Below are 13716 nucleotides of genomic sequence, written 5' to 3'. Positions count from 1 at the left end.
TACGGAGCTAGGCTTGATGTCGCACTCGAGATTCCTGCCAGTGCAACCACTGGGCCGGAACCCAACGGCGCTCCACAAGTTGATGCATGGGTCCTTCCAATTAATTTCATCACAAAAATTGGAACAGTTGAAGTCCAAGCCACTGGCTCCTTGCAGGTAGCCTGGTTGGATTCACTCTACACAACGCATCACACTCCTGCACCAGCCACGGACGACAATGTTGAGACCACTCTCGAAGAGCGAGAGGAGGATACCGAAGCTTCGACTGAGGCTTTGGACAAGACGCGGGAGGGTAAGTGTACCGCCGCCGGTGGCCAATGCAGGATCAGAATCAAGGGCTTGCCAAGACACAAGGCCTGTGAGCAGGGCTCCTTCTGCAGCGCCAAGGGTAGTCGGTGTTTCTTGTCGGGTCGCACGTGGATTCGCTCGCATGTCACCTGCACTTAGACAAGATGAATGGATCCGATGTTTTCGAAGGCAAAGGCACATGAAGGATGTGGAATGGCCCAGGAGGATCTTGGCGGAAGAACACGACTGTACTAATAGCTCCTAATGACCCTAATTGACTTGATCATACTTCTATCATAATCATTCCAGTGCCGGTGCTTGCTCATATGCCTTGAGAACACCAATCCAGGGCTGGGAAATGGCACCAAAACAGTTCTGCCTGAGATAAATGACAAGATGGACTTCCTGGTCAGTAGGTGCGAGCTGTAATGTTGTGTATGTACATGTCCTGAAATGTGGTTCAGCCGCATCTGACGGGTGCTTTAGTGGGAATTGAAGGTCCCGCGTCCGCCGCAGCCAGAGGGCCGTTACAAATAGAATGCCGTCCACTGGAAACGAGCCCAGGTCACATTTCTCAAACAGCCAACCAAGACAGTCCACGAAAATCCACGGATTGCATCAAGAGCTGGCCCAACTCCGTTCGACGTCATGAGCTACTGGCTCCTGGGCAATCCACGATGGTGACCCTAAGAGAGCGTGCACACGTTCGGGATGGAGCCCAACCCCCCTTGCGCGCTGATGGTCCATCGTCGCATCATGGGAAGCCCGACTTACTTTAATACTGTACATGTCAGGCCGCCTGATCTGGTCAGTGCGAAGCCCATGATCCCTCCGTCATCCAGCGCGCCTCCGATGGTGTCTACTTCCGCTTCAATACAAGTAGCCGGGTCACCGTCTAGAAGCCCATCGGTTTCGACGGCCGTTGGGAGACCTTAGGGGCTGTACTACCTAAGGGCAGCAACATCAATCTTGCTGGCAATCGCAATCAGGACCTTTAAGTACGTAGCCAGGCAGCTTCGACCATTCACTAGGTAGAGTGACATACTGACTAACGTGCATATCAGACTCCTGACATGCAAAAGGTCGGGGACCAATGCGTCATGTATTAGACTGTCTCGTCTTCTGGCCTGCAGAACTCGACCATAGGATACGCCCACTCGCCCACCATGGAACTCGGCACCAGGATCCACCACGGCGGCACGGGCGTCCAGTCCAAGAACGGCGACACCTTCAACGCCATCTTGGTGCGGGCTGGCAACGGCTGAGTCACGAACTTCGGTTCGGTCCGGGGGCGACATCCGCCAGGTGCCCCTGGCGGCCGACGCCTTCAAGCAGGACCCCATGGTCCTCTACACGCAGATCGCGTTCCAGGCTGCCGTCAGGCCGGCATAGGAGGGCGGCGACGTCTGGGAGCGCCAGAGCATGTAGTACATCTTCTGGAACGAGGGCATCTGCGGCGGCTTCGACAAGTCCAAGCCCGCGCCCGGCGTCGAGCATAAGATCCGCGTCTGCCGCAGCAGGGACGTCGCGGGCCTGTACGTCGACCGCGAGGGCCAGAGCTGCGCCGTCAGCGGCGGTACTACCGTCCTCGAGAGCCAAGAGTTCGTCTACGGGCCCGGCGGCGCCGGGGTGTTTGCGGATCGCACGAATGCTACCGTTTTTTACAACGACTATGGTAAGTTTGCTGCCACTCCCCCCCCCCCACCCCTCCCCCGGCCCTTCTCTGGCCTTCTCTGGCCTTCTCTGGCCTTCTCAAGCTCCCAACACGTTTCGCATAGCCACTACCGGCCTTTCAGGTGGCGTGGCTGATAGCAAGTACCAATTCGGTGGGAATAATAAAGTAAACTGGCTGTGTGGTTGGCAGTCAGTTCAAGATCGGTCAGCATGGCGCGAGTTCAAATTTCGAATCATAATGAATCATGATTGCTTTTGTCCAACATCATTGGGAATTTGAATTGTGCCCAATCAAAAGCTAGGGTGTGATTTGCCGATGATGCAGTACCCTTTTGCTCTGAGTCACCGGCATCGACAGCAATGCACCGTCGAGTGACATGTTCGCTATGCTTATGGCATGTGTAACCCGAGAAACGCCGACCCGACCACTTAGCTGCTGTTCTCCAGATCATATTGTAACTGCACTGCTGCAAACTAAATTTCGGAGGCCCCATTTAAGACGGCTTATAGGGGTAGATGTGACATAATATGATGTTGACTCCGACCCTAGCCCTATTATGCTATACCTATCTCAATGCTACTGCCACCAGCCCCCAGCGTTACTGTCAAATTACTCATTGGCTACAGTGTAGGTACTCATTGGATTATTGCTAATGTGAGTCGCAGGTCTGCGTTGCAGCAGGCTTTAGTGGCATTGGCAGTAGGTTCACTCCTTGGCCAACTTTACTACTTACTACACTTGCCAAGCATCTATAAATACGGCGAAATCAGAAATTAAACAAGTCTGTCTTGGAATTTAATGCTACACTGTCTTCTCTCATACATTTCCAATCAGATAATTCGTCTTGACTGTGTTTCATTTCATCATTTATTTCTATCTATTTGTTTTCGCTTCATGCCAGGTCAGCCCAGCAGGAACGAAACACGCGCAAAGACCAGATTACCCTTCATGTCGACGATGCCTGCTACTGCCCAGCTATCACCCCTCCAGATCACCGGACGGCCTTTTGACCCTTTCCACTCTCCGCGACTGATCTATCGGGCCCCGGAGGACACCCCCGAGGATGAAGCCTTCTTCCTCGCCGTGGAGGGCAACATGTTCGCGCAGTCGGGGCTCTCCTACCGGCTTCCGACGCCCCAGAATAAGACGACGAGCCAGGAGTACAAGAAGGATTTGCTCGAGGCCCTCCTGGGCGTCGTCATCTGTCTGAAGCCCTCTGCTGCTGCTGATGATGATGTAACAACAGCATCTACGGCGACCACAACCGAAAATGAAGCAGCAGCAGAACCCGGAACCACCCCCGCAAACCCGCCAGCGCCAGCGCCCGCGCCGATCCCCGTCGGCGTCGTCATGCTGAACGCCAACGGCGACCCGGCCAAGGCGACAAAGTGGGCCCAGCACCGCGGCTGCTCCCTGACCATCGACATCCTGCAGGCGCACTGGGGTAACGGGTACGGCGGCGAGGCTATCGAGTGGGCGCTGGGGTTCGCGTTCCGGATGGCGGACCTGCACCGCGTGACGCTCAACGCGTTCAGCTACAACGAGCGGGCGCTGCGGCTGTACGGGCGGCTCGGGTTCGTGCGCGAGGCCCGCCTGCGCGAGGACGTCTGGTTTAATGGGGGGTGGCACGACTCCGTCAGCTTTGGGATGCTGGAGGGGGAGTGGAGGGCGCGGCAGGAGGGGTTGGAGCGGAGGTGGGGGGAGTAAAGGTTGAATAAGGAAGAAATGGCACAGTGAGTGGGTAGGAAATTTGTATGTAGGGTAAGGTAAGGCTATGAGAATTCACAAACGCGGAGTATGGTCGAACAATCATCGGTAATTCGTGAAATATCATTACATGTCTGCTAGGTTTAATACAACGCGTGTTTCCAGGTCCCCGTGTTGACCATATTCCAAACATGACGAGAAGGAACAAACTCACTAATTATCCTCATAACAGTCGCCTCTCTGATCCGTGGCTTCAAGTGAGAAGATCGATTGAAGCCCTGTAGTGTGGATACTTGAGATTTCAAAGATGACAAAAGTCATCCCGGTCATGGCATTTTTGGGCCTGTTTCTAAGAGCAGCATCGGCATCTCAAGTGCGCAGATGCGCCGATAGCCTTGCACTCCGAACGCGGTTCTCCCTCGGCCGAGTCGTCGAAATACTCCTGAGTTAATATGTTACCGACCAGTTGGCATTTCAGGTATTCTTCGGGGCCGCCGGGCAGCTTGTTGGCTCCAAGAAAGTCATATAGTGTGCAAAAGAACATCGAGTAACCCCCTAAGCCCAGGTATGTACTTGATAGTACGATGGGCGACACCAAGCAGGAGGAGATTCTGGTTGGCATCATCAATCCTGCATATTTCTTGAGTGTATGGTCGAGGAACACGAGGTCCAATGGGATCGTGTTGTTGCGTGAATCTTCGGTGTGCTTCGGTGAGAATCTGTGAATCCAGCCAAGCAGTGACACCACAGATTGGTCAACGCGAACTTTCGTTATACGACGGGGCTCGTGCCTGCTGAGGTCCGTACGAGCGAGAAAATCAACTGTGGAAGGTCTTGGTAGCCGCGAGACGTCCACGTTTTCAACTCTGAAGCGGCCATAGAGGATAACCGGGACACTCAGTGGACGTTCCGACTCATCTGAAATACGCGGGTATTGGCCGTACCATCTTGAATCCCAGTCGAGCGACTGTATTAGGGGATGAATCGCAATCCACATGTGCCTGTTGACCCATAGCATCTCCATGACACTCCAATAGACCAGATGGCGGCTGATATAATCATCCTTCCCGGGAGATCTGAATGCGCACGATCTTGCTGAAGAACACTGCTCTTCCATACCGTCCTCTTTGTTGATTGCAACCTCCAGAGTGTGCCGGGCATCGAGGTCAGATAGAATGTCCTCTGCAAGCCACGTGGCAAGGGGCTCGAACACGGTCTCTCTGGCCTCTTGCTTCGAGTTGAGAGTGAGAACGACAAAGTTCTCCAGAAACTCGGCGTCCACGTTCACGTACGTCTTGCCCATCTTCTTGGCTTCATGAAAGGGTTCTGTGTAAGCACCTGCCAATGTGGCACCACTGATCAGGACGCGGTATATGGCCTTTCGCCCTCTTGCTCGCACCTTGGGACACCCTGCGAGCTCCCAGGGCTCAGTATGGTATCGTCCTATAGCCGTGTCAATGCACAATGCGGTTTCTAGTGCGTTGACCAGCCGAAGTAATCCAAAGACGCTTTTCAGTTCTTCGAGGCTCGGAATAGTGACAAAGCCGCTCAGCATGCCTGGGTCCATGTCCTTGGGCGGTAGTTCCTTGCGTCCTTCAGACTCCTGGACTATCTTGGTCGCACGAACCTGGGGCGACTTTTAGTTAGTAGCAACACTACTTCGGGAGCTACGGCTTGGGTTGGCCTCGACTTACTGCTGTGAGTGCCAGGTCGAAAGTGACGTCGTTGCGGGACCAGATATGCCAGATGAGTTTCGGCTTCTCAGTGAGCCACACATTGCGGGCCTTGCGACATGTTGCAGCAACTGCTTTGGCGTTAGCTTCTGAGGCGCAGAGGCCCATCATTTGCTCAATGAGCTCTCAACGGGTATCTTGCTGTTGAAGAGGTCGGAAGCCATGTTGTAGTAGGCCTACGTGTGGCCTGGACTGAAGGTCGAATTAGCAACAAACAAAAAGAGTAGATAAGAAAAGTGCCCAAGGTTCAAGAAAGGCTAGACAGAGGCAGCGAGGAAGTACCGTTGCCTGCATGGACCTCTGTTGGGTGGATTGGGTAAGATTTGTTAGTTGTGGTGAGTTGAGAGTGAGTCTGAAGGGTTGATGAAGGAAACCCAATGAAGAAACAACTTACCACAGTGAGTAACTGGATTTTACGCGTAGTGGTTCTGCAAGGGAAAGGCTGCTATTTCAGCTGCGACGTACGACTGTTTATCGAGACCTCAGGCAAAGTAAGAAAACCAGGAACAACAATCAACTTGCAGCCATACGCATTTTCAGTTGAATGTTTCCACTAATTATTTGTTGGCGTCGGATTTCCAGGCTAGAAGCAAGTCACCTGGCATATTGCTCAGGCGACCGCCCTCTCTAATGACATACACCGTAACCTCACCCTGCGAAACTGACTCCCACCTTTCCACATCTGCATCACCCTCATCTGAGACAACACCCCAGTTGTCGTTTTCAAAGTCTTCCAGACTTTCAACGAAGTCCCATTCTGGTTCGCTCAGACTCACAGGACCTTCTTCTTCTGGAAATCCATCCCCACCAGTGATTGCCCAGTGCTCTCTGGGTATGTTGATACGACGTGGTACTAGGTTCTGGCCAGTATCTACGACTACCCACCCGGACAAGGTAGCTAGCTCCGAGAATAACGTCAAAGTCGACTGCGTACCGAGGAGCTCTAGTAATTCTTTCCTCACGCCAATGTTTTCGTAGGATGCCAGATCTCTGTCCAGGACCAAGGCCGAGGCTCGTGGATAAAGCTCGTTGTTTCTGGCCGACGCCGAGACATGGATAAACTTGGGGCCCGAACTCGGTCTTTGCCGCCAAAAGCTTCGCCCAGGACGCCAAAAGCTTTGCCCAGGGGCAGCTAGATACAGCCGATAGCCCTCGAGTAAATAATGGAACACTCGGGTAGCATCATGTCGAGCACGACTTGGGTCAGAGTCGTTCATGCCGGTGCCCAGCTGTTGGACATCTGCCCTGTGTCGTTTCCCGAGCGTCAAGAAATACTCGACGCTTTCAACCAATATTTGTTGTAGATTGGCCAGGCGGTAGGCAACCATCTTGATGGCCGAACATCCGCTGTGATCTACGTCTTCCGAGTCCTGCCAATTATGCAATAGCCTTTCTCTCAATGATTTCCCCCTTTGGACCTTCTTCGATTGGACAAGACGGACTCGAAGCTTCTCCACCGCATCTCTTGCTTTTCTTCTTAGGTTCAGGGAGAATACTGGATCCAGGCTGCACTCAGGTTCATAAATCGACTTCATCGCCTGCCACACATCGGTTGTTGTGGGAACGCCATCTGACTTGGTGGTAGATAGCGTCAACGAGAACTGAGTGCAGAAGATTGCCGCGAAGTAGGGGGCTACGACTTCTTCCACGAGATCAATCTCGATAGATCCACGATTCCGACTGTTTCGGCGCCTACTCACTGTCAACTTGACTTGTGCAAGCACATTCTGAAGCGTGGTATTCGAGGCCTCCAGGGTTCTGGTAAGATCCACCGGGCTTCCATGTGGATATGCGTGCCGGGCGGTAATTGTAAAATTAGAAGTAGTCGGTATTGATGGGCTTCTCGGCGCAACCTCGAAGGAGTAATACGCGTCAGAGCCAAGCCTGGCCAGGATGGTGCGGTTCCCCTCCGGTATTAAAAACGGGAAATGGGCGTAGACACTGTTCGTAGCAAAGTGCTTCGGAAAAGCGCGCATGACCAGCTTGTGCATTACACAGCCACAATCGACCTTTTGATCTGGAGCAGGTTCATGAAATCTGTTAGAGAGGAACGTGCGGTAATACATCTGCCCCATAGTCAGGGGGGAAGGATGTATTAGCCGCTTTCAAATTAGTCTTCTTTGTACTCCCCGAGGAGTGGGTCGTTTGTCTGATCAAGTATTTTTTGGTGTAACCCGGGAGGTTCTCAACCAGACTCGACGGAGAGGCTCAGAAATAGAAGAGTGCTGGTAAGTACTTACCCCCAGTTGGTCACGCTGCTCGGGCTCCACCCTTCTGTGTAGAACGGATCGCCCCCGATCAAAGCCACGATGTCATGCACGACGGCGTACGTCACCGTCGATCCTGTCCAGAGCCATTTTCCTGCGACAGCGGCGGCGAACATGCTCTTGGGCGGCGGCTGCTCGGCGACCATACCCGGATACAAGTCGATCTCGTCCGGGTGTGCGTACAGAGACCCCAACTTCGCAGTGGCAAGTGGACTTGTATTGATATCTTCGAACGTCTTGTACACAGGCAAGCCCATCGTCCGTCGAAATTGGTTGAGTGTGGGCACTCGTTGCTCTCGGGATCGAGTGATCGTCTCGATTTGCGAGCCGCGGAATGCGACGGGCACTCGGTTGGTACTAAAGGCACTTGCGATGTCTTGAACTGAGCGACGGAGGTCATGTTCCATCTCGTCAACCTGTGAACTGACCACCGTGTCAGGCGTTCGGGGTCGATATCGGTGTGTGCTTCTGCTGCAATGGATTGATATATGGTCGTTATCCTCCTCTGACATGGCGCTCTTCCACCAGTGGCCGACTATTAGACTTATAGCAGCTTCAGAGCTATCCTTTGGCCTATTCTTAGACCATTTACTTCCTTGGGAGGGAAGTCCTCGAGAAAGCATCTCCGGTTCCAAGTTCCATTCTGCGCCGGTTCTGTTCATACCCAACAGAGTCCGCAGATAGTCATTCAGAATGATGTTGATGTAGAGCCGGCATGTGACGCGCCGTGCCACTTGATAGACAGCTTCGTCTCTCTCGGCGCGCGGAGTTTGTATAGCAAATCGATTGGATTCATTGAGACTAAGGCAATACTGTTAGACCAGATTTCGACCCTCGGCTGCTGGTAGATGAGTTTCCATACGCTATAAGTCCGTCGGCTATATAGTTATGAAAGCGGTTGAACATTACAAGTAAAATTCGAACGCCCGGAGGCAATAACAGCGCTTCCAGGGAAGCGAACATGTCGTCCTTCAGTAGACCATTCTCGAATTTCCTCACGGTGGCTTCTTCTAGAGGGTTCTTTCCGTAAAGAGGCAATAGGCGCAGTCGCGGTTTACTTGAATAGTTATTCCCACTCCTGTCGCACTGGGGATATCTTAGTACTGCTTTTCCCATGAACACATAGCAGTTATGTCACAACATACCGATTCTGACCTGTCCATGCTTATCAAGGCCGCGAAGTGTAGGAAAAAAACTCGATACCTGGCTTGGGTTGTCTCGTATGGCGATACCTCTTGCGAGCAAGGTCTCGAACACGAGGGCCGCATCAGGCGAGGGAGCACTTACTGGCAAGCCAGGGTGGAAGAGCTGAAGAAGCCCAGAAGGGATCCAGCTTGAGGTCCGGATGAAGTTCAGAGAGGCCAGGGGATTGTTGATTCGCCGGCGACTGTACCATGGACTCGGGTTTCGCAGAAATATTCTGAAAAGGGGGTTGATTATGATATCAACATGATGCTGCGTTGAGGTCCCTTGGAGTCGGTGTAGAATATCGAACAGTTGCTTGACAATAAGATGGTATAAAGCGACCAGCCCAATCACAGACAATGAGCATATCCCTTCCATCAAAGATACTTTGGAGGATCGGAAGGGCAGGAGTAGGGCCAGAGCAACAATTCGACATAGTCCCCACCACAGAGCATGTGCCGAACTCATGATTTGATGTATGCAGGGGAAGTAGATGTGTCTAGACACGACAAGGGTAGTAGTGTTCGGTATAGACGGGGGTGGAGGTCTGAGGCCATATTTCACTATATCTCGTCGGTCTATAAGAGCAGAGAAAACGGAGTCAGCTCTGAGGGGCACGTTCGACAGAAGGATCCGGTAAGATATATACTGTGCACCTTAGTGGCGTGTCGTAACACCCACTTGTTGCCAGTCCGAGATGACGACGATCCGAGATGACAAGAAAACATCGACCACACCCTGGTCGAGCTGAAGTTGACGTGGTGTGCACCCGCCGCTTTCCTACCCCCTTCTCCTGAGACGACACAAACCCAAAAACATGGTTCGGGAGGGACGGCAAAGGATGAAGTCCTTCCTTTCGGCAGTCTAGCCGGTTTCTAAAGAAATGCCGGTCCAGGATATGGGGTTGGGTATTTTTCAGGCCCCTATTCGAGGTAAGGGAGGTATCATCCCCGCTCTTTCCGGGCCGTCCACCAATGTCATGTCCGTTTCCTCATGTCCCCCAGTCCAGTGTAAGATAATTTGCCATACACGTTCACGACCAGGAGTGCACCCAACCAAATGATTCTTGCTCACGGACTCTTAGCTTTCCCCAGGCGACCCAGACTATTGACACATGCACGTGGCACTCGGGCATGACTTAGAGTAGCCACATGACCTTCCCAAGCCAACAATGTCTCCGGGGCGAATCACTATCGCCTTGGGGTGCTTACGCCCCCACAAAGTCCACGTAAGAAAGAAGGGTCTTCCCCATCCAAAGGGCCAGACCTCCTCCGTCGCCAGGCAATCATATTCTCTACCAAAGAATTGACCAAGGCAGACAGAGCCTTGTGCAACCATCGGAACCAAGTATCACGGGTTGGTAAACCTGAAGTGAGGTCAGGTCCCGTGGCTGTCTCGTGAAAATGACTTGATGCGGTGAAGGATCGCCCCTGCGCAAGCCACGATGTAAGGAACAAATGGATTCGTACAACATCCGTCATGGCATTGCCTCAAGTCATCTCAATGAGGCATGGTATAGGGTCCAATGTTAGGCCTCGGGACGGGCTTGTACGAGCAGACGGGAAGGGTCACATGCCACGGGGTCGGTGGATTAGTGGACAACAGAGAGGGAGAGAATTTCTGCCGTCTGCAGAGATCGAAGGAGAATGGCAAACACGAGTTTATCCATGGTCCAAATTTGGCGCGGGCTCGAAAAGGGGGAAAGGATTGGGGTGACATTGAAACGTGTTCGTGAGACCACCCTTTACATATGCTTTTTTTTTTCTTTTACATTAGTTGGCTTACAGTCGCAGATGCCAAGTGGTCTGATCGGGGCCGCAGATTCTCGAAGGAAGGGGGTCGGGAGGTGTACTGATTGGCCGTATGCAGAACGCCACAATATGCACCTTGTCAAATAACTTGGCCCTCCCAACCGCCGCCGTGGGCAGCTGCAGCCAGTCGATCGGAAAAGAATCTTACTCCAGCTATGGTAAGCGAAAGTGCATGCACCAATGTACCCAATAATAAAGTCAGTCATGCATGATGCGCCATGTTGAACGAGATCCAACATCCGGCGAGGGAAAAAGGGGCATGGGGCTCACAGGCTTTCTCCCAAACTGGTTTCCTCGGTGATACGCATAGCTATGTGCAACATCTGCATCTATATATTGCCGGAAACGTTTCTGATGATAGGACAAGATGCCGTCCCATGTAGAATAACGACAAGTGTCATCGCCGACGTCGGCGACCTCGCCAATACGAGTTAGCTCATTCGGTTTGATGTTATCAAATAGTCAAGGTTTCACCATGGGGCTGCGAATGGCCAGGAATCAACTCGCTATTTTGATGTTCCATCCAGTCAATACTTTGACACCAGGCGGCTCGCAATTCCAGGATTGTTGCACCAACGGAGTTGCGAACTGTAAAATTAGAAGTGATGGGCGGGTCGGAACAGGGGCTTGCAATTGGCTGTTCCGACGAAGCCGCGTCTTATCTCACCTTGGCGTTCTATTCCGATCGTCTGCCTAGAGCAAAACCAGCCCGCCAAATCGCCGCCTTTAGTCGAAACCTAAAACCAACAACCATGCACCATGATCACCACCATGAATGGACCGTCGCCGGACCACCAGGTCAAACCGTCGCCCCACCCCTACTAACACAGGACAGCAGCAGCAGCAGCAGCTCTCCCAAGGCCGCCGAGCTAAACGCCGCATCCTCCGACGCGCAGCACCGGGTTCTCCACACGCCCGAGCTCCTGGAGACCATCCTGGCCGGCTGCGGGGACATGCGCGCGGTGCTGCACGCGCAGCGCGTCAGCGTCTTCTGGCGCGATGCGATCCGCGCCTCGCCGCTGCTGCAGTGCATGCTGTACTTCGAGCCGGTGGCGCCCTTCGCGCCCGACGAGAGTCTCTCGCCCGAGGAGCTGCGCGACAGCTTCGCGCTGAACCCGCTGCTTTGCCACTACTTCCCGCAGTGGCTGCGGGCCGACCAGCGGCAGCAGATGGGCGGGACCATGTCGTTCGCGCGGCGGCACTACCGGGAGGATGAAGCCGTAAGCGACATCGACCTTGAGGAGGTGGCGGAGGAAGACGAGGCCGACGGCCACGGAGGCTCCTCCAAGTCGGTCCCGGTGCCCCTCTTTCCGCCCGAGCGTCGTGACGCCTTCACGCGCGCGGGGGCCAGCTGGCGCCGCATGCTGGTCTGCCAGCCAGCCTCGCTGGGCCTCGGCTACACGCTGGTCCGACCGGCCGCGACGATGTCGCCCGATGAGCAGCAGCGACGGTCTTGGCTGACCCCAGTGGGGTGGCGGCAGCCACAAGGAGGGTGGATTCAGCTAGCAGAGGCGCGTTGGGTACACCACGCGATATCGATGGGTAGGGTCTGCGGGTTTCTGGAAACACCAGTACCCAAAGACGATGATGGCGAGGGCGGCGGTCTGCGCATGGGCACGTTGTTCGACATCTGCCTGCAGCAGCACCTGTACTATGGCGATCAGGGGAGGCAGGGCCGGCATTCGTACCTTGATCTGCACTGGGTGCCGCCCGGGTACGACGGCCTCTACCCGTACAACCAAGTGGGGCTTCAATTTCGGCCCTTCACGCCCAATTTGGGGGTCTCGGTGTTCGCCGTGCTTGAAGACGTCGTTCATCACCGGGGTTTTCACCCTGACGGACAACGCACGACGACGGAGCTTTTGTCCACGGAGGAGTTGGAGACGTTCAGATGCGAGGAGCACACGGACAGGCAGTTTACGCAGTTGCGAGATCGCTGAAGTCGGTCTCAGCAATGCACATGGCTCGTATGAAGAGCTAGTTGAAAGTACCCTACTGTTGTACATGATTCTAACCTTGTAGTTCGGTTGTGCTTGTCATGATTAACGCTGCATTACAGACCGTACATGGTTTATGACTGGTTTATCATCTTATGCCCCAATGTCAGTGCATGTTCGTTGCCAAGATTCTAAACCCAGTGACTCTATTGAGATCTATCTATCTTCATCATCATTGCATATCCACGCAGTAAATTCGAATCAGCGGTATGGTCCTCTGTCTATCATAAAATTGATATCTTGGACAGGGCCTCCTCGACCTCGAGCTCGGTGCTGGTGGGCGCGTAGCCGCCGGCCGCCGCAACGTTCTCGCGCTGGTAGAGGTAGGCCTCGTCCGTGTCGACGAACTTGGGGTCGAACTCGAAGATGCGGGCCTCCGCGTTCTTCCACATATAGGTGCTGACGCCGTTGGTGGGCGTGCAGGTGACCTGGCGCAGGATGTCGCCGTGGCAGACGAGCACGATGGTCTTCTCGGGCCGGCCCCGCAGGAAGTGGCGCACCCACTTGGCCCGGTCGGCCAGGGCTTCGGGCGTGGCGCCCCAGAACCCCTGCTTGCTGGTCCAGTCGGGCGTTAGCGACTCGAGGTTAAACTCGGCGAACTCCGGGTCCGCCTCGAGGACCTCGCGGGGGGAGCCCGTGTCGCAGGGCAGCGCGTTGCACTCCTGCGCCTGCGGCAGGCAGACGACGCTCTTGAGGCCGCCCAGGCGCTCGACGGCGGGGCCCCAGCCCAGCTTGGTCGTCTGCAGGGTGCGCCGCAGCGGCGACGAGACGACCAGCTCTGCCTCTTTCTGCAGGTCCGGGATCAGACGCGCCAGAGACTCAGCTTGCTTCTTGCCCAGGGGTGTGAGGGGTGCATCAAGGACTGTAGGGTGTCGAGCGTGTCAGCATTATGGGCGTTTCGTCGAAAACGGGTTCATGGCCACTTACTGCTGTAGTCCAGGTCGACATTATGCTCGGCCTGGGCGTGACGGGTAAGGATGATTCGGGAGTTTGGGGCCATGATGAAGAGGGGGTGACGTCAGCGGGAATTAATTGATGTAGAAAAGCAAAACT

The 13716-nt window shown here is 54.2% G+C and overlaps 6 protein-coding genes across 6 annotated transcripts; 3 read left to right on the top strand and 3 right to left on the bottom strand.

Annotated features, from left to right (window-relative positions):
• Positions 1–1454: 1454 nt before the first annotated feature.
• On the top strand, positions 1455–2066 carry PG994_014031 (glycoside hydrolase family 43 protein; the record flags this gene model as incomplete). The annotated part of the gene is made up of 4 exons (XM_066865440.1): positions 1455–1532; positions 1555–1665; positions 1717–1917; positions 2046–2066. 4 exons carry the CDS (start codon positions 1455–1457, stop codon positions 2064–2066), a joined length of 411 nt encoding a protein of 136 aa, XP_066708569.1.
• A 992-nt stretch (positions 2067–3058) lies between these two features.
• On the top strand, positions 3059–3670 carry PG994_014030 (uncharacterized protein; the record flags this gene model as incomplete). Its single annotated transcript, XM_066865439.1, has 1 exon — positions 3059–3670. The coding sequence occupies one exon, from the start codon at positions 3059–3061 to the stop codon at positions 3668–3670; it is 612 nt and encodes a 203-aa protein (XP_066708568.1).
• A 349-nt stretch (positions 3671–4019) lies between these two features.
• PG994_014029 (uncharacterized protein) lies at positions 4020–5511 on the bottom strand (the record flags this gene model as incomplete). Its single annotated transcript, XM_066865438.1, has 2 exons — positions 4020–5297; positions 5365–5511. 2 exons carry the CDS (start codon positions 5509–5511, stop codon positions 4020–4022), a joined length of 1425 nt encoding a protein of 474 aa, XP_066708567.1.
• A 449-nt stretch (positions 5512–5960) lies between these two features.
• Positions 5961–9066, bottom strand: PG994_014028 (uncharacterized protein; the record flags this gene model as incomplete). Its single annotated transcript, XM_066865437.1, has 4 exons — positions 5961–7440; positions 7644–8471; positions 8816–8825; positions 8958–9066. 4 exons carry the CDS (start codon positions 9064–9066, stop codon positions 5961–5963), a joined length of 2427 nt encoding a protein of 808 aa, XP_066708566.1.
• A 2352-nt stretch (positions 9067–11418) lies between these two features.
• PG994_014027 (F-box domain protein) lies at positions 11419–12606 on the top strand (the record flags this gene model as incomplete). The annotated part of the gene is made up of 1 exon (XM_066865436.1): positions 11419–12606. The coding sequence occupies one exon, from the start codon at positions 11419–11421 to the stop codon at positions 12604–12606; it is 1188 nt and encodes a 395-aa protein (XP_066708565.1).
• A 281-nt stretch (positions 12607–12887) lies between these two features.
• Positions 12888–13663, bottom strand: PG994_014026 (uncharacterized protein; the record flags this gene model as incomplete). Its single annotated transcript, XM_066865435.1, has 2 exons — positions 12888–13525; positions 13591–13663. The coding sequence occupies 2 exons, from the start codon at positions 13661–13663 to the stop codon at positions 12888–12890; spliced, it is 711 nt and encodes a 236-aa protein (XP_066708564.1).
• Between the last annotated feature and the right edge of the window lie 53 nt (positions 13664–13716).

The sequence above is a fragment of the Apiospora phragmitis genome, assembly GCF_038363925.1.
Source record: "Apiospora phragmitis strain CBS 135458 chromosome Unknown utg000013l:1.0-2965645.0:1.0-2969333.0, whole genome shotgun sequence".
NCBI classification, from domain to species: Eukaryota; Fungi; Ascomycota; class Sordariomycetes; order Amphisphaeriales; family Apiosporaceae; genus Apiospora; species Apiospora phragmitis.
This window is presented reverse-complemented; position numbering and strand designations above follow the sequence as displayed.